Source organism: Neofelis nebulosa, chromosome 10 (genome assembly GCF_028018385.1).
Source record: "Neofelis nebulosa isolate mNeoNeb1 chromosome 10, mNeoNeb1.pri, whole genome shotgun sequence".
NCBI lineage: Eukaryota > Metazoa > Chordata > Mammalia > Carnivora > Felidae > Neofelis > Neofelis nebulosa.
This window is the reverse complement of record NC_080791.1, coordinates 67123718-67143286: the sequence shown is the minus strand read 5'-3', so window position 1 is coordinate 67143286 and position 19569 is coordinate 67123718. Positions and strand designations below refer to the sequence as shown.

At 39.8% G+C, this 19569-nt stretch overlaps 1 protein-coding gene and 1 long non-coding RNA gene across 16 annotated transcripts in view; one reads left to right on the top strand and one right to left on the bottom strand.

Moving 5' to 3' along the window:
- The window catches only part of IRAG1 (inositol 1,4,5-triphosphate receptor associated 1), a 121805-nt gene extending 110287 nt beyond the window's left edge, over window positions 1-11518 (top strand). For 9 of the 13 annotated variants that reach the window (XM_058688215.1, XM_058688221.1, XM_058688220.1 and 6 more), the window contains 4 exons: window positions 459-536; window positions 1205-1321; window positions 2728-2862; window positions 8094-11518. In XM_058688215.1, the coding sequence (XP_058544198.1) occupies window positions 459-536; window positions 1205-1321; window positions 2728-2862; window positions 8094-8337 (574 nt within the window). In that variant the 3' untranslated portion in view covers window positions 8338-11518. The remainder of the gene's footprint in view (window positions 1-458; window positions 537-1204; window positions 1322-2727; window positions 2863-8093) is intronic. The other 4 variants (XM_058688219.1, XM_058688218.1, XM_058688217.1 and 1 more) reach the window with 2 other exon arrangements.
- Window positions 1-19569, bottom strand: part of LOC131487471 (uncharacterized) — a 200054-nt gene that overhangs the window by 145288 nt on the left and 35197 nt on the right. The window lies entirely within an intron of this gene.

The following is a 19569-nucleotide window of genomic DNA, read 5'->3' as shown; positions in this document are numbered from 1 at the left end:
TGGACTCTCAGAAGTGAATGTGTGACACACTTAACTCTTCCTCCTTGACATGCTCTCCTCTCTTGGTTCCCAGGACTTCACAACTCTTCTGGTTTCCTCTTACCTCTCTGGCTGCTACTCCTCAGTCTCCTCTGTAGGTTCTTTCTCCACCTGAGCTAACAGCAGAGCTGCTCAGAGCTTGGTTCTAGGGTCCTCTTCTCATGTTTCCTCATACTGTCTCCCTAGACAATCTTATCCATTCCCCTGGCTTTAAATGTCATCTATATTCTGATGACACCAAACGGTATCTCTAGCCTCTAGAGCTCTTCTCCAACTCACTTTGATATATCCAACTACCTACTTGACATCTCCACCTGGATACTTCACTGGCATGGAAAATTTATCTTGTCCAAAAGCTAACTCCTGCCTCATTGCCTCTTTTTAGTTCTTCAAATATCTTTGCATCTATTGTGTCTCAGGGTCTGCACATATCCTGCAACCTCCCCCGAGGATGATCTCCCCTCTGCTACAGATATGGCTGACTTTTCACCTTTCAGGTCTGTGTTTCAGTTACTCCACCTCAGAGAGGTCTTTTATGAGCACTCAATCTAAGAATATCCTCCCCTTATTGCTTTCTGCACCACAGAGTTTGTTTCTTTCATAAAAGTTATCACAATCTATAATTAACTACATATTTTTTTCCTTCCTCTTTTGGGGCATTCTCTCCCGCTAAGCTCATGTTGAAAAATGCCTTTTTTTTTTTTTAATCATCTGATGTATCCCTAGCACATTGCAAGGTGCCTGTGACTTAGTCAGTACTCAGTAGATATTTAAATGAATGAAGCAAAAGATGGACTACAGGAATGGAATAACTCTGAACATTTTGGTCCACCTCCACATTCCTAATCTAAGTTCTGTGGAGCTCCCAAAAACCATCTGTCCACTTATAGCATCTCCTGGAGTAAGAATAAAGGTGGATTTCGGAGCATGAAGAAAAAGGGACCTGGGATAATACCCAAACATTATTTGATGTTTGGATGTCTAGGGAGGGTTCTTGGGCGAGGACCTTTATAAAATCTTGTCTCAAAGTAGAAGGATTGAAATGAACTCAATCAAGAATGAGTTTCCTCACTTCTGATCAGGAATCAGGCCAAAGACATGGTTTGGTTTTCAGACACTGAGTCTTTCCCTGAAAGGACACCCTGTACTTCCCTCTTCTCACTAGTGGAAAGACAAATGCAGACCCAGATTGTGAAGCCTCTGCTCCCATGCCAACTTTGAGCTGCGTGGAGATTAGCCAGGAGACCACGGCCAGGATGGAGGAAGAAGCTTACAACAAGGGGTGAGTCAGACTTTGTCCACCCAGAGGTCACCTGGTAGGTCTCAAAAGATACCTTCCCATGTGCTTTTCCTGTTTCTTAGAGGATTTAGGGAAGCAACCACTGGCCCTAGGACCTCCTTGCTTCAGTAAGGAACTACTGAAAAGAACAGTACTGTTCCACAGGAAGGACAGGAGGAAGCAGGGTGAGAGGGTGTGGTTAGGCAATAATTAGACTGCCCTCTTTTTAGGCAGAAAGCCACCAGGATGCCACTGCTCAGAATGGTCTGGAACTAAGGCCCCTGGGTGGGTTCCTCTTGGTGGTGCCTGAGGCTTCCTGACACGTGCTCAGAGGAGTCATATTGCTACCAACAATCTCAGGAGCAGCTGTAACTCTACTTCTTAGAACTTCCCCTGCCATCTCTTCTTCCTGTAAACTGGAGTCCCCTCAACTTCCAACTGTCCCCTATTGAGCTTCAATAACACTGTGGCCCATTGTCAGTCACTGAGGGGACGGAGTACTGAGGAGGGCCCAAGTCCAGCCAGGTAGAGAATTATCTCTAACATAATTCTGGCATAGCATCCTTTTCTTCACATCCATTTCTACACATCCATTTCTTCACATTTCTGTGAAGAAAGTCTTCACAGCTTCTGAGAGAGACATAGCTTCCCACTTACATGGAACTTGTGGGCATCTATATGGCAGTCATATACAATGTGGTGGGGTTTCCCTAGCCAGACTGAGCTTGCCTTAAACATTCAGCTGTAGGACAATCAAAAAGAATATGTTCAGGGTAATACTGATCCTAGAAGAATAACATCAGAAGGATGTCTCTTGGGAAGCCATCTTTTTACCCACAACTATCCTCTATACTAAGCATGTATGGGGGTAAATACCTCCTTTGACTTTGTAAACATTTACTGAGTACCTCCCTAGGCCTAGTATGTGCTTATCACTTCCATAAAACTTCCCAACAAGCTATTGTGATGGGTGTCACCTTCCCTAGGTCAAGCTATATGCCTGGCATTGCCTCAAAACATTCCCAAAGCCATGAAATGGGGCCACCCTGTCCATTTTATAGGTGAAAAGCTGAAGCACCCAGGTTACACAGAAAGCAAACATACTGTTCTCCCTGCTGAATATTTTGTAGGATAAGAACCCAATCAGGAGACTCTGCACCTCCATTTTTCCCTGTCAATTTTGCCACATATTCACATATAAACAGGAAAGATGAGTGAGGAATGAGGGGAAATTGCACTGACATGAGCCACCTTGGGATTCAGTGGAGCTTCCCAGCTTTTTCCTGTTGTGTAGAACTACAGGAAGTGTATAATTATTGGAGGTGTTCAAGTTCCCACCTCTAGGAACTCAGGAAAGGATGCTCTGTGCCTCGCCTTTCCAGACTCCATTGTTCCTTTTCACCCTGCAGATACCAGGAAGGTCTAAAGAAGACCAAAGAGCTTCAAGACCTGAAGGAAGAGGAAGAAGAACAGAAAGGTGAGAGTCTTGAGGAAGCTGAAGAGGCAGAAGAAACTGAGGAAGAGGAAAAGAACCAAAGAAGCAGGTTGGAGCCCTTGCCATTGCTGAAATGGGTCACAATTTATTTAACTGCACAGCATCCTGAGAGGTGCTACTCCAGGGCAACAGTGGGCCTAGGGCCCAAGTGAGCAGCCAATAGAAACCAAGAAGGGCACTTATTTTGGGAAAGAAGCAGAGGAAGGAGCCAAAATAGTTAAAAAAGAAATGTTTTCAAGAGCTGAGGGGTCAGAGGTGGTCAAGAGTGAGGCCAACAGCAATCAAGAACTTAGGACTAAGAAACTGACTGGAGTCCCCCCTAGCCCAACCACAGTTAGCTCATTTCTCAGATATTCCCATGAAAGAGCCAAGGTTAAGGGAGCTGTCATGAAGCCTTAGAGGTGGTTTCTTACAGGAACAGAAGCAGAGAGAACACATAGGGGTAGGAGACCCACTCAACTCATTGGCAAAGGTGAGTCTCCAACAGGTTCCACTTGGATTGGAAATACTTGGGCTTTCTTTTTTGATATACTTTATACTTCGAGTGTCTGTTTCCCTAAATCGGGGGAAAACATTAAACATGTAAACAAATATAGTATAGATCCTGCATCTTGTCCTAATTGTGCCCTCCTGAGGGTCCTGGGTTTTAACCATAGCCCCAATTTCATACATTCTGCCTTACTGTTTCTATTAGTCTTCAGTTTTGATTTTTAGAAATGTGGTTATAGAAAACCTGGAACACTTCATTAAAATCTTTGTTTTTAGACGCCCCCCCCCAGGCTATCTTGGAGTCCAGGGTGGCTCCTGCCAAAATGATAATTATCTATTCAGCTGCTAAAATTCAAACAGGGTATGTGTCTGTGCCTCATTGCTTGACCAGTTAGTTTGAAATCACATGTGTGCAGTGAGTAAGTTAATAGAATGAAGATTAGAAGTGAGACAGATATGCTTCAAAGCACATAGGAACAGTCAATAGAGCCCATTTGGTGGAAGATTCAGCCAGAGTGAGAGGTCTCAGCCTGCATGGGTCAAGCCTAGTGTTCAAGGGAAGAGCAGTCTAGGAGAGCTGGAGAAAATCCTTCCCTGTTGAAAGCAAACCTATGCTAGGATGCACCATCTCCCCTAATGAAAGAACCCCCAAGTTTTGACAGTGAAAGCACAGTCCCTACTCCAAGCAACTAGATTCTAGTCTCCTTAAATCTCTCCCTCTTGGGGGTCCCCTGCTCTTATTTATTTTATTTTATTTTTTTTAATTTACATCCAAATTAGTTAGCATATAGTGCAACAATGATTTCAGGAGTAGATTCCTTAAGGAATCTACCTCTGCTCTTATTTTTTAGAGATCACTACATTTTTTTAGAGGTCACTTTAATGTAGTCAAGCCCAGGCCTGGACAACAGCCCTTTCTTTGGCTTCTTTGAATATAGCTAAGACAGGCTAGAACTTCTAACACTTCCACATACCAAGAAAGAACAAAAGAAAATTAAATAGGGTACATAGGATATAAACAGTTTGGTTTACAAAGCACAGGACTGGAATCCTTATCTAGCTAATTTGATCTCAGCCAATGAGTAGCTCTGTCCCATTTTGTGAAACTGCAGGGGAAGTAAGTCTGGGCCTGAGTCCCTCTCTGTCTATCTCCTGGTCAGCAGCACATGGCAATGGCTGTCTTTCACATCCATCACCCAAAAGTGTCCTTTTGGTCCTGCCAATCCTGAGAGGACTTGTTCTCTCTCCTAACCTTTTCTCCCTCCTCGATTTACTTTTTGATCTTGAGAACATGCTTGTATCTTAAATGATGGATACCAGACATCAGCACAGCCTTCAAAAGTGTCCTTGTCCTTCATTATAGGGGTGTAGCTTCCCCTTTTCAGGCCCAGGGTGTGGCATCATCTTCTCTGTAACAACTAACACTGCTAGCATATGAACTGCCTGCTCATAGTTATATAGAGGTCCTTCCTCACCTGTCACCAAAGGAGACTGGCTCTGAGAGCCTGTTGTCTTCAATGCCAGGCAATCATTCCTGAGTCCTGTAGACATATGGTTGCCTGCAGGCACCTGCACTCAAACATGATTTTCCCCATGAAATTTTGGCATTGCATTAATAAGGAAGGTCTAAAGTTATTAAAAGTTCCACATCCTACTTAATGTATTTTAAAAATACTGGGCTAACCCCAGCAGTGAACCTTGTTTAAGAGATTCCACATCAAACACTAGAGTCTTTTTTGTCTGAATTTCTCCTCTGTTATAATAATATACAGTTGACCCTCGAACAATGTGAGGGTTAGGGGTATCCATCCTCCACACAGTAAAAAACCCAAGTATAACATTTGATTCCTCAAAAACTTACTACTAATTGCATACTGTTGACCTAAAGCCTTACCAATAATAGTTAACACATATTTTGTATGTTATACATATTGTACAGTGTAATTTTACAATAAAGTAAGCTTGAGAAAGGAAAATGTTATTAAGAAAATTGTAAGGAAGAGAAAATACATTTACAGTACTATATTGTATTTATTTTTTTTAATGTTGCATAAAAGTGGGCCCATACAGTTAAAATTTGTTCAAGCATTAATTGTATAATAATGTAATCTGTTATAAATAGTATTTTCTGGAGTATCAGCTTAAATGAACATAGGGTGAATCAACCCAATATCTTAACTATATTAAAATAGAGAATACAGTCTTCTGACATTTTTATAATACATTAAACAAGAGAAACAAAGTGCAATAGAAAATGTTAGCCTTTTCTGCCTATTCAAATCTGCTCCATGGGGTTAAGATAATGTTAGGCAGATTCCTTTACTTTTCCAGTAACTCTCAGAAAGCAGAACTCCTCTTGTCAAGTTTAAGTTCCAAGAATAATCTCATTTCATTAATTAAAATAGCCAGTTCCCTAAAATAGTCAAAAGCCTGAACTTAAAAAATTGAACCTCTTTTCTCCCCCAACTTGTCTGCTTCAAGAAGGAAGCCTATATAGCAGGCAGGGGAGCATGATTTCTTTGTCTCTACCCTCCCCCCTGCCTAAGCTTCACCAAATGCAGCACCTGACTCTATAGAATCAATGCTTGGAAAGGGAATTGAGATGAAGGGGTAGGAAAGGTATTACTTGAATGGTACTGTGAGCAGGCTCCAGGGCTTGGCAGGGGTTTAAAGCTGACTTGCTGACTTCGATTAGTGCATTGCTTTATGGGACCTCTAGAGAAAACTACTCCCACCTCCCAGCATACACACACATTCACACCGTGGCTGAGATCCGCTCAGCTGCTGGTCCCTCTATGAGGTTGAATGCATGTCTTTTAGCTAGCTGGCCACTTAAAATCCCTCTCAGTCCTCAGGCAGCTGGAAGTATATCTTCACTGTTCAGCTTTTAGGTAGAAATTTTGGGCAGGATCTGTGATGCCCCAAGCCATCTCTCCTTATCCTGACTATATCCAGTCAAGGTGAAACATGTACCTTTGGCCCACTATGGGTAGGATAGTTTTCTCTATCATGGCCCACTATTCTGATGCCATCAAGCACATCAGAAAGATTTTTGCTCTTCTAATTGCTCATGTGTGAGGCACACACCATTCCACTGTGTCCCCCAGACCTCAACATGTTGAATTCTCCAGCAGTGTCTCTGAAGCCCCTCTCCCTAGGCCCAGGTGAAGGGAAAGCCACCCCTCCCTAGAGGAGATCAAAAAAAATTGATTTCCACAGGGATTCCATTTCTAATCTAATTCTATTTCTTATTCTTTTATAAGCTAGAAATTGGGGACAAGCTAAGGGTCACAAAGCTAGATCTTGGCATTCTCCTCTGAAGTCCCACTTAAGAGTAGGGTTACAGTGGGATTCTCCCAACCCTAGATGCTTGTTTTGGAGCATGGAATATGGCCCAAAAGAAGGACTGCATTTTAGCATCCAATTATATCTAAGTAGAAACTAAGGAATCTAAATAGGGATGAAAGAAAAAAATCTTCCATTTCCAAGCTATCCCTTCCCAACAGTTGTGAAAATGGCCAGTGAGTTTCACCTCAGCTAATGTGCGCTGTTTTGCTTTGCTTAACTCTTCCTGAAACAATCATTGAATAGTTTCCATGTGGAAGAGAAACCAATCAGTATCTTAGCATCCAAGGCAGGCACTCAGAGCCTCTGGTCTCTTTCCAAGGAAGGTATTTGTTGAGTTTTTTCCATGGGTCATTAGGCATATTTTTTCTACAAACTATATTAGAGCTGTCTACTTCTTAGCAAACGGCCCACATATTTCGGTATCTATGTGAGCCTTCAGAAAGCCTTCTTGTCACTTTTCTCACCTCCTCCATTTGGTGATCCTCAGTAACCTTATTTTTTACATTATTATAAAACATAGATCAGGGATTGGAAACAGGAAAAAATTCTAGCCTAATGAATGTGTGCAGGATTCTGTAAAGCAGGCCATATGACCAAGTGTCTTGTCACTAGGCTACAAAGAGAGAGGGGAAGTTGAAAGGCAATTGGGAAGAGAGGAAGAAGGAAAGGGGGAATGAGGCAGCCAGAAAATGGAGAGGGAGACAGATGAAAGGGAAGGAGGAAAGAGAAAAAAGAGAGTGGAGAAGGGAGAAGAAGAAGAAGAAGAAGAAGAAGAAGAAGAAGAAGAAGAAGAGGAAGAAGAAGAAGAAGAAGAAGAAGAAGAAGAAGAAGAAGAAGAAGAAGAAGAAGAAGAAGAAGAAGAAGAAGGGATTAATGAAGAGAATGAAGACTAATGGTGCTGAGAAAACATCTGGAATAAGCCACTGAGAGGTTGCTGGAGGCTACTAGTCTTCTGGTTGCCCCTGGGATGATTTGAAGTGAACTCTTGAGGTTGATCTGGTTCCTTGTCATTTATCATTGAACATGGAGGGTCTTCTAAGGGTTTAGCACAGTTCTTCTATTCTGAACACAGTCAGATGTGGAACAAAATATGCACTGGAGCACGGAGGCAGGGGACAGAGTAGAACTTGAAACTGATCACTAAATAACACTAAGTGCAGAAAAGATGCTGGTCCCATCTGCATGCAAGGGAGTGTGGGTCAGCTAACCTTGTATCCTGGGGGTTGGGAGAGTTCAGACATTAATGATCATCTCATGAATAGATCAGGGTATGTATGTATGTATGTATGTATGTATGTATGTATGATCAAACAAGTAAATGGAGTATTCTAGCCCAGGAGCTCCCAACATCAAGGCTATGGACTGGTGGCATCAGAATCACCTGGGGAAAATTTTTAATGTGCCCAATATACTAAGCCCTTCTCCTATTTTTTCATTTGACAGCAAACTTGAAGAATTGGTTCATTTCTTACAAGTCATGTATCCCAAACTGTGTCAGCACTGGCAAGTCATCTGGATGATGGCCACAGTGATGCTGGTCTTGACTGTTGTGTTGGGACTCTACAGTTCCTATAACTCTTGTGTGGAGCAGGCTGATGGGCCCCATGGGAGATCAACTTGCTCGGCAGCCCAGAGGGACTCGTGGTGGAGCTCAGGACTCCAGCATGAGCAACCTGCAGAGCAGTAGGAAACCTGACACCCAGTCAGTGCCCTGCTCCAGCACATAGCTGACTGCTCTTTTCCCAAGCATATGTTTTAGGCCAGTTGTGGGCATGCTGGCACCAGCCTATCAGGAAATAAGCAGGGTTCTTTCATACTCAGCAACCGTGTGGGAGCTATGCATACACAGTAACTGATGTTTTTGGAGGATCAACAAAACTGCCCTGGGAACACTTCTGGCGGATGAAGTCACCTTCACCAAGGAACTCTAACAGAAGGGAAAGTCATCTGCCCCTAGCTCAGATGGCAGGGGGAAATAAAACACCTTCACTGCAGAAAACAGTAAGAAGTTCACTCTCCCTCCCCTTTTTCCTCTCTGTAGTCAGAAATCAAGAAGAATTATGCCCAAAGGCTAACTCTGACCTTGAGGATCAGACCTAGAATTTGGAGTCAACATGAATATCATCCCATTTCCCATCTCATTCTCACTGACTCTTCTTCAGCCTCCCTGCCTCCCTTTGGAACCAGAGTTTCTCTTTACAGAAGTAGGGAGGGTTTCTCAGAAAAATATTTAGGCTGAATTTAGATCAGTGCTTGAAATGAAATGGGAAGATGTGAGTTAACATATATGCATCTGTATGCACACACAGCACACACATACACACAGCATGCATGTGCATGAAGCCAACAACCCTCCAAACGTGTGCTCTAGGTGTGTGTTCTGGATAAAACAACCCACAGATTTTTCACTAGGTGTGGGGCAGTCACCAGGCACCTGTTCAATGAGCTCTCCACATTGATTTAAGATGTTTGAAGACACTGAAAACGCATGGCTGCAACAGTGAACTTGCTGGTCGCCATTTCAAGTGCTAATTCTAAGCTGTTGTACAACAGTCTATTCCCTATTTGTCCTCTACCATTGAGAACCCACCTCTCATGTGTGATTTCAGCCCTCGTGTGCCCACAACCACATGTGCAGTTGCACCTTAGGGGTTCAGTTCAAATGGGTTTTCCAACCCAAGTACACATTTCAGAGCATTCCAATTGTTCAGCATACAACTGAGGGAGCACATCCCATTTCCAATTTGACTTCTTGCTCCACCTTTACAGCCACTGCCTTCATTCATCCCTTATCAGTTTTGAGGGGTGTTGGTTTCTTGTGGGTTTTATTGTTCTGCTCTTGTTTTTGTTTTGTTGTTGATGTTGTTTGTTTTGTTGCTAACACTCATATAGAACTTACTATGAGCCAAACACTGTTCTATATATTATATAGGTATTAATTCATTTAATCCTCAAAAAAAAAAAAAAAAAAGAAAGAAGAAAAGAAAAGAAAAAACAATGAGGTGGGTACCACCCTCCCCATTTTCAGATAAGGAAACTGAAGCACAAAAAAACACAACTAACTTGCCAAGGACATCCAGTTAGTAAATTATGGGCCTGGAACTCATATCCAGGCAGACTGGCCCCTGCACAAAATTACCTTTTCCAATGGTCTCCTAACTGCATGCCTTATGTTTCACTCCCACTTCCCCAAGTAGCCCTCCAACAACTCCAAACTATTTCTGGTTCCCAGACTAAACTGTTTTCTCATAGTTCTGTTCCTCCACTCACTAGTTTTTCTTTTGCCATTCTCCTCTTTTCTGCTGGTCACCCTTCAGGACCAAGTGCAAAAATTATCCCTGACGCACAGGCTTTGATGACTTCCCTCCAACTTCCTACCATACCCCACATAATAGGTCACATCCTCCTCTGCTGACACTTTTTAAACATCTTCATTATTTACTGTTGTGACAGTATATCACAATGACTTATTTAAGTGTCTGTCTCCCTATTTTTCCTCAAAGACAAGAACCATATCTTACCCATTCTCTGGGGTAAGTACCTAGCATGATGGCTGCTGATGCATGGGAGGGTGTTATTAAATGTTGATCAAAACAACAAGTGAGCATTCAAGGTTGTGGAGAGTAGCCTGGGGAAGCTGACATTTTGCATACCTCCCAGTTCTAGCACCATCATTGCCACTATCTCAGTGAGAAAAATAACATCTTTATTAGCTTCAATTTATTCTAATATTTTTCAGTCTACTCTGTGAGAGAGCAGAAATGAGACCTAACTAGCAACACAATTTCCAAGCTCAAGGACTGGGCTTGATGCAACCACTCCTTTCAGAAAGACCCACCTAGATCAGCCCTACTATAAAACAGCATGCTGTTGTTGCGGAGGGGGGTGGGGGGTGGGGAGCAGGGGCAGGGAGTGTAATGGCATCCTTTACAGTGACTAAAAAGCCACTGTGAGAGAAGCCCAAGCCAGGGTTGACCAAGAAAGTGCCATTAAGGTAAAGAGGTATAGATCAAAGCAGAGGGACTTTGGGGATTTGGATGGATGGTTTTCCTTGCCTATTCCAGGGGGACTGGACACACTGAAAAATCTTTTAGGCCCTCAGAGCCACAGACACGATGCAAATGGAGCTCCAGAGACAGTAGCTGTGGGGCAGGACTCTATACTGGCAATGTCCAGTCTTAGCCTCCCTTATAGAAGGACCAGGCTGAACTGGCCCATTGTCCACTTGGCCACAGGATTCCAACCTTTGTTACCAATTAAAACAAAGGTCAGGAGAACAGCTACAGTGAGCTCCTGAACCTCCAGCTGCTCCACAGAAAAACCTTCAAGAGTACTTCCAGACATAGGCCCTCACCAAAGTGCTCCATGAGTAAGAGAGGTTGAAGAAAAGAACTGTAAGAGTAACCACATTTCCAAGGGCATTCCTGAAAAAGTACTCACTGGCATTTCTTTTTTGAAAAGCAAAGATCGATCTGAAGCAGTTGGAATGTTTCCAAAGCAGCAATGAAATGGAGAGAAATGGCCCCTGTATTTCCAATGGTGATATTGATCTAAAATAAAAGTTCCCCTCAAAATGTCTCTGAAGTCTGACATTTCTGCTTAGCCCTAGGACTCTGGGTGCCTACCTTGAGTTTCAGAGTGATGTGTTGTTTATGTCATTTTTGTTATCACTTCTTAAAAGGGCCTTCACTTTCTGGCTACCACAAAATCCTGTTACAGCCTGGAAGAGTAAATGGAGAGGGAGATGCTGGATTTATGTATAACTGACTGTCAGTTCCTAATGTTAAACCTCACACAGGTGTGCTAGCATTAAACTACAGAGTGTCACATACCTGAGTTTGAAAATAAAAGCACCTTTCCAAACCTTTTGCAGTAGCCAAACGCCTCCTCATTTTCTGGAGCTAAGCCACAGTCTTACCCCAACCCTGAGTCAGATCCTCTTGGATATTAGTGCCTCCCAGAACCAAGCCAAAAGTCCCCAGCCCTTGGATCACTATACTATAGGTTACCTCTTAGGGGCTGAATTGGTTCTTTTCTCTCTCCACTTCCTCATTCCTGATACTAGTTTCCTATACCTTCCTGGTTCATGATTTCTTTTCCGGGTATACAATACAATGATTCAACAATTCCATAGATTTCTCAGTGCTCATTGAAATAGTGTACTCTTAATCCCCTTTATTTCACCCATCCCCCTTCCACCTCCCCTTTGGCCACAACTAGTTTGTCCTCTGTACTTAAGAATCTGTTTTGTGTGTATGTCTCTTTTAATTTTTTAAATTAATACATTTTGCTGTGCTAGAGACTGCTAAATTTTCACCAACATGATTTCCACAGCTAGACTACATTTTTCAGTTTTTCTTGCAGCCAGATGTAAGGGAATATAGACCCTCCAGATATAATTTCCTAAAAACAGACTCTCCTACCCAATATTTCACATTGCCTTTATTCCCCCTCTGCCTACTAAATTCAGAGGATTTAGTTGGGGACCTGAGGTCTAAGAAGATGTCAGGACCACTAGATGGAAGCTGGATCTTTGAATGGCCACTCACAGAATTCAACTGTGACATAAGCAAAAAATCAAATAGTGTATTAAGCCACTGAAATTCAGGAATATTTGTTCTAGTAGTTAGCCTACTCTGACTAATGTATAGATTTGAGCCAGAAATGGGGTGCTTCAATGGCAAATTTGCAAAATATGAGGCATTGGCTTAGCAGTCAAGTAGCAAAAAAACAAGAAAACTAATATCAGGAGCTAGAATTATGGTGACACATGTAGTGAATAAAACAAAAATACTTGGCAAGGGGTTACCCATGATAACTTGAAAGACAGTCCATGGGCAGTCTATAGCCCTAGGAGAAATGATCAGAATAAGCCCAAGTATTGAAGTATGTGATCCTTTATTGGCTGCCTTTGGCAAGGTATTGTAAAAAAAAAAAAAAAAAAAAAAAAAAAAAAAAATGCACTCAGGAAAAAATTGGCTATTTGGAAGTGGAAAAGAAAAAAGAATACATATTTTTAGATTGAAGGGTTAGAAAGCCTGTTTCTAAACTCCAAACAGTAAGGATAAAAATAGCTTTCAGTGGGAAAGAACCAATAAAATTTTTCAGTTGAACTCAAATCAACTCAGCCTATGGCAAAGGCCAGATTAAAGATGTGTCCCTTCCACCTGTAATTTCAAATGAACTCAGTGTAGGAACCATTAAATTAAAGAAAGAGTGGGATGGAGCTGAGAAAATAAGGAAATACATCTTGAGAATTATGACTGAGAAAGGATTTGGGGTATGATTATTAGCACATGGAATCAAATGAAAGCAAAAGATCAGAAATCTAGGTTAGTGAGGGAATTGTACTTTCAAAGAAACACAAGCCAAGATGGAAAAGTTCAATTGTTCAAATTAGAAAACAACTTTTGCCATCTTCAGCTTACAACAACAGAAGGTAGACTACTACCTCCCACCCCCGCTACAGGAGGGCATACTGCTTGATCTAGCTCAAATGTGGCCAAGGATGATTATATACAATGAAGGGCTATAGAGGTCAGTGGACATGGGACGTAGGAGTTTCTCCCAGAAAGCAGAATCAAGATCTAATCAAAGGTTAAGTAATTGTAGTAGAAAGAATTTGTAGAACTTCCCCCTCCCCAAAATGTCCCATCCTAATCCCTGAAACCTTTGCATATGAAATATCACTCCTGTAATGTAATATGGTAAAGTTGACCTTAAAATAGGGAAATCACCTCAGGGGGCCCAATGTAATCACATCAGCCCTTAAAAGCAGAGAGCTTTCTTTGGCTAATGGTAGAAATGAAGGTCAGAGAGATTAAAGGTATGGGAAAAACCCAAAGAGTCATTGCTGCTTTGAAAATGGAATAAGTCAGATGAGAAGAAAAGCAGGCAGCTTCTTGAGCAAAGAATGGGCCCCAGTTGACATCAAGCAAGCAAATAGGGACCTCATTCCTACATCATCAAGGAAATGAATTCTGCCACCAACCTGAATGAGCATGAAAGTGGATTCTTCTCCAAGGCCTCCAGGTAAGAGCACACCACAACCTACACCTTGATTTTAATCTTGTGAAACCCAGCACAGAGAACCCAATTGAGCCCACCCAAACTTCTGACCTGTGGAACTCTAAGATAGTATAAAAGTGTTGTTTTAAGTTGCTAAGTGTATAGTAATTTCTTACATGACAATAGAAAATTAATATAGTGGCTTTTATACTGACTCTTCATTAGTATTCCAGGGTGAAGTCATGTATCTCCCATTCTTTTCCTTTACACATGAGATTTTTTTTGGTATTATCTATTTAATAGTTACTACATTCCACTAACAAAAGTTCTGGAAAATTGAATTGAAATCCTTGGGGTGCTTAAGGCCAGAAAAAAAAAAGAGCTTCACATTATTCTGGTTTTTATATTACAGAAGATATTGAAATCTTTGGAAAGACCTTAAAATTTAAAGATAGAATAGTTTAATGCAGTTAAGTGTCCAACTCTGGATCTCAGCTCAGGTCTTGACCTCAGGGTTGTGAGTTCAAGTTCCATGTTGGGCTCCACACTGGGTGTAAAACTTACTAAAAAAAAATGTTTCCGGTAAGCTTTTTTTCTATATTATTTTTTGCAAATTTTACTTCCAATGTAGTTAACATACTTTATATTAGTTTCAGGTGTACAATACAGTGGTTATTCAGTTCCATATATTACTCAGGTGTTCATCAAGATAGTCCCCTTCACCTGTTTCACCCATCCCCCCCCACTTATGTCCCCTCTGGTAACCATCTGTTTAATCTCTATAGTTAAAAGTCTTTTTTTTTTGGTTTGTCTCTTTTGTGGGATCTACACCCTTGGTACAGGCTCCTTTTTACTCTCTGCAGATCCTGGGTTGATCTTTCTTTAATATATATCATTTTTTTTCTTTTCCTACAGTCTGGTAAAATAGTAGGAAAGTTTTATTACTGTTCAATCCTCTCAGATTTTTTATAATGTTTTTTTCCCAATTCACAAACACATGGGATATTTTTTATTGAGGTCATCCAGATCCTGCTTGATCATTACATTTAGGGGGAAGAATCTAACATTTTTTAGCTCATAGGTCACCAAACCCCAAGTGCCACAGGTGAACCTGATAGGGAAGACTGGGCATAATCCAGAAATCAAAGACTTTGAGCTAGATGGAATTCTGCATTGGTTCCCTTGAGAACAGTGATTATATTCTATGTGTGGGAGGCATAGCAAACCCTATATTAGGTAGATAAGAAGGGTAACTGCTATGTGTTCACCAGATCACTTTTCCATTTTTTCCTTGGCACACAGATAGATTACATTTTCCAGACTCCCTTGCACTTAGATGGGAAGATGGGACAGAGTTCTGGCCAATGGGAAGTGATACAGCTACTTCCAGGCCTGGTCCCTAAAGTAATTTCCAGCACAATTCTCCACACTTTCTTTCTTTATTGTTGGCTCAACCAAGAAGATCTTGGGGGAGGGCTCTAAGGTAGTAAGTAGGTAATGGTAGAGCTACAACATCTCTGAATAACTGTGTGTACAAAGTCTCCTCAACACAGTCTCCACCACTACCACCACCACCACTGTCAGCCATTGGATTATGACAAAAGACAAATGAACTTTTAATTTCTAAGGCACAGAGATTTGGGGTTAGTTATAGCAGTTAGACTACACTGACTAATTTATTTGCTTATCTACATATTTTAGAAAACAACTAATCCATATAATATCAGGTACCATAGAATTATATTGTTATGTAACTTTTAAGTTCAGATAATTCAACTCTCTTATTTGACAGATGATAAAACTGAGGCCCAGAGAAGTTTAAGTCACTTGCTCAAACTCACACAGAAAATCAGTGTAAGAACTTAAAGCAAAATTTAGATATTACCCCTCAGTCTAGTACTCTGGGTTGTACTGTATTTCCATCTTTCATGCGATATTTCAAAATTTCTACTCTATTTAAACTTTTATTTGCATGTATCAGATTAAATATAACTTGCACTCTTATGTGCCATATCTAGGGAATAAGAAAATGGGTTGGTTTTAATGCCACATTGGCCCAAATGGATCTAACAGATATATTCAGAATATTCCATTCTAAAAGAGCAGAATACACATTATTTTCAGGTGTACATAGAACATTCTCCAGAATAGACTACATGTTAGGCCACAAAATGAGTCTCAACAAATTCAAAATGATTGAAGTCATACCATGCATCTTTTCCAACCACAATGATATCAAACTAGAAATCAACCACAAGAAAAAATCTGGAAAGAACACAAATACATGGAGGTTAAATAACATACTATTAAATAATGGTCAACTAAAAAATCAAAGAGGAAATAAAAAAATACATGGAGACAAATGAAAATGGTCTAAAATCTTTGGGATGCAGCAAGTGTGGTTCTAAGAGGGAAGTTTATAGCAATACAGACCTACTTCAAGAAGCAATAAAAATCTCAAACGGCCTAACCTTACACCTAAGGAGCTAGAAAAAAGAAGAACAAACAAAACCAAAACCAGTATAAGGAAGGAAATAATAAAGATTAGAGAAGAAATAAATGAAATAGGGACTAAAAAACAAAAACAACAACAACAACAAAATAGAACAGATCAATGAAACCAGGATGTGGTTCTCTGAAAAGATCAACAAAATTAATCAGTAGCCAGAGTCATCAAAAGAGAAAGAGAACTCAAAAAAAAAAAAAAAAAGCAGAAATTAGAGAAATAACAATCAACACCTCGGAAATACAGAGGATTATAAGAGAATATTATGAAAAATTATATGCCAATTAATTGGACAAACTAGAAGAAATGGATAAATTCCTAGAAACATATAACCTACCAAAACTGAGGCAGGAAGACATAGAAAATTTGAACATATCAAATACCAGCAATGAAATTGAATTAGTAATCAAAAAACTCCCAACAAACAGAAGTCCAAGACTAGATGGCTTTAAGGGAAAATTCTACCAAACATTTTAAGCGGAGTTAATATCTATTCTTCTCCAACTACTCAAAAATATAGGAGAGGAAGAAAACCTTCCAAATTCATTCCATGAGGCCAGCATTACCCTGATACCAAAACCACACACACAAAAAAGAGAACTGCAGGCCAATATCTCTGATGAACATAAATGCAAAAATCCTCAACAAAATATTAGCAAACCAAATCCAACAATACAGTAACAAAACCATTCACCACCATCAGGTAGGATTTATTCCCAGGATGCAAGGTGGCTCAACATTTGCAAATGAATCAATGTGATACATCACATCAACAAAAGAAAGGATACAAGCCATATAATGATTTCAGTAGATGCAAAAAAAAGCATTTGACAAAGTACAACATCCATCCCTGATAAAAACCCTCAACAAAGTAGGTTTAGAGGGAATGTACCTCAACATAATAAAGGCCATTAATGAAAACCCACAGCTAACATCATACTCAATGGTGAAAAACTGAAAGCTTTCCCCCCAAGATCAGGAACAAGATGAGGATGTCCTCTCTCACCACTTTTATTCAACACAGTACTGGAAATCCTAACCACAGCAATCAGAAAACAAGAAATAAAAGTCATCCAAATCAGGAAGGAAAAAGTAAACCTTTCACTATTTGCAGATGACATACTATATATAGAAAACCCTAAAGACTCCACCAAAAAACTACCAGAACTAATAAATGAATTAACTAAAGTTGCAGGATACAACAGATAGAAATTTGTTGCATTTCCATACACTAATAATGAAGCAGCAGAAAGAGAAATTAAGAAAACAGTACCATTTACAATTGCACCAAAAATAATAAAACACCTAGGAATAAGAATAACCAAGGAGGTGAAAGACTTGTAGTTTGAAAATCATAAAATATTGATGAAGGAAATTGAGGATAACACAAAGAAATAGAAAGACATTCCATGTTCATGGACTGACAGAACAAATATTGTTAAAATGTCCATACTACCTAAAGCAATCTACAGATTTAATGTAACCCCTATCAAAACACCAACAGCATTTCTCATAGAACTAGAACAAATAATCCTAAAACTTGTATAGAGCCCCAAAAGACGCCCAATAGCCAAAGCAATCTTGAAAAAGAAGAACAAAACTGGAAGTATCACAATCCATATCCTACAAAGCTGTAGTAATCAAAACAGTATAGTACTGGCACAAAAAGAGACACTTAGATCAGTAGAACAGAACAGAGAATCCAGAAATAAACCCACAATTATATGGTCAATTAATCTATGACAAAGGAGGCAAGAATGTGCAAAGGGGAAAAAGACAGTCTTCAATAAATGGTGTTGGGAAAGTAGACAGCTACATGCTAAAGAATGAAAATGGACCACTCTCTTACATGCTAAAGAATGAAAATGGACCACTTTCTTACACTATATGCAAAAATAAACTCAAAATGGATTAAAGACCTAAATATGAGACCTGAAATGACAAAAATCCTGGAAGAGAACACAGGTAATAATTTCTTTGACATTGGCAGTAGACATTTTTCTAGATATGTCTCCTGAGGCAAAAGCAAAAATAAACTATCAGGACTGCATCAAAATGAAAAGCTTCTACACAGCAAAGGAAACAATTAACAAAACTAAAAAGGCAACCTACCAAATGGAAGAAGATATTTACAAATGACAGATCTAATAAAGGATTAGTATCCAAAATATATAAAGAACTGATACAACTTAACACCAAAAGAACTGATACAACTTAACACCAAAAAAACCCAAATAATCCAATTTAAAAATAGAAGACATGAACAGAAATTTGTCCAAAGAAGACATGCAGATGGCCAATAAACACATGAAAAGATGCTAAACATCACTCATCATCAGGGAAATGCAAATCAAAACTACAAGATATCACTACACAACTGTCAGAATGGCTAAACTCAAAAACACAAGAAACAAGTGTTGGTGAAGATGGGGAGAAAAACAAATCCTCACATACTGTTAGGGGGAACGCAAAGTGGTACAGCCACTATGGAAGACAGTATGGAGGTTCTTCAAAAAATTAAAAATTTTAGAACTACCCTAAAATCCAATAATTGCACTACTGACTATTTACCCAAAGACTACAAAAACACTAATTCAAAAGGATATATGCATCCCTATGTTTATTGCAGCATTATTTACAATAGCCAAATTATGGAAGCAGCCTGTGTCCATCAATAGATGAATGGATAAAGAGGAGGTGGGTGAAACAGGTGATGGAGATTAAGAGTACACTTATCATTATGAGCACTGAGTAATGTATGGAAGTGTTGAATCAGTATATTGTACACCTGAAACTAATATAATATTGTACATTATACTGGAATTTAAAAAACAAATTAAAAAAAAGAAAATGGGTCTGGATATTGTTTCCTACTCTCCTTTGCAATTTGATTGCTATTCTCTTCATTTTCATTTAGCTTTTCAAATTTCCCTTCTAATTCTACAAATTTTTCTTTGTTGATTCTCCTTGATTATAGCATGAGCTGTTATTTTAGAAGAGGACAGTACTGCTGGTTCTTTTTCCATATCCTAAACACTGTTCCTCAAAACAATAAAGAGAAATTAACTGGCAATATTTTCTTTATAGCTCTCCAGTTTAGCTTTTCACTCCTGTCAACTAACTTTTTAGAAACCTGCCTTGAGTGAGAAGCCTAGAACTGAAGACTGAGCATACTCACATTTAGCGAGAGAGGCAACAAGTTCCCATCAATCATTCTCAATCACATTCCAATAGTGGCTTAACTTCTCTCAATATAGATATCCAAAAAAGTAAGATTGTTTCCTCTTTCAGAAACTCATTCTTAAGCACCAGCACCATCATGCAGACTCCCTTTATCTAATAACTCCCCTTCTAGAAGTTTGTTCCCAAAATTTAGGTCATTCTTTTCTTATAAGTTATTTCTCC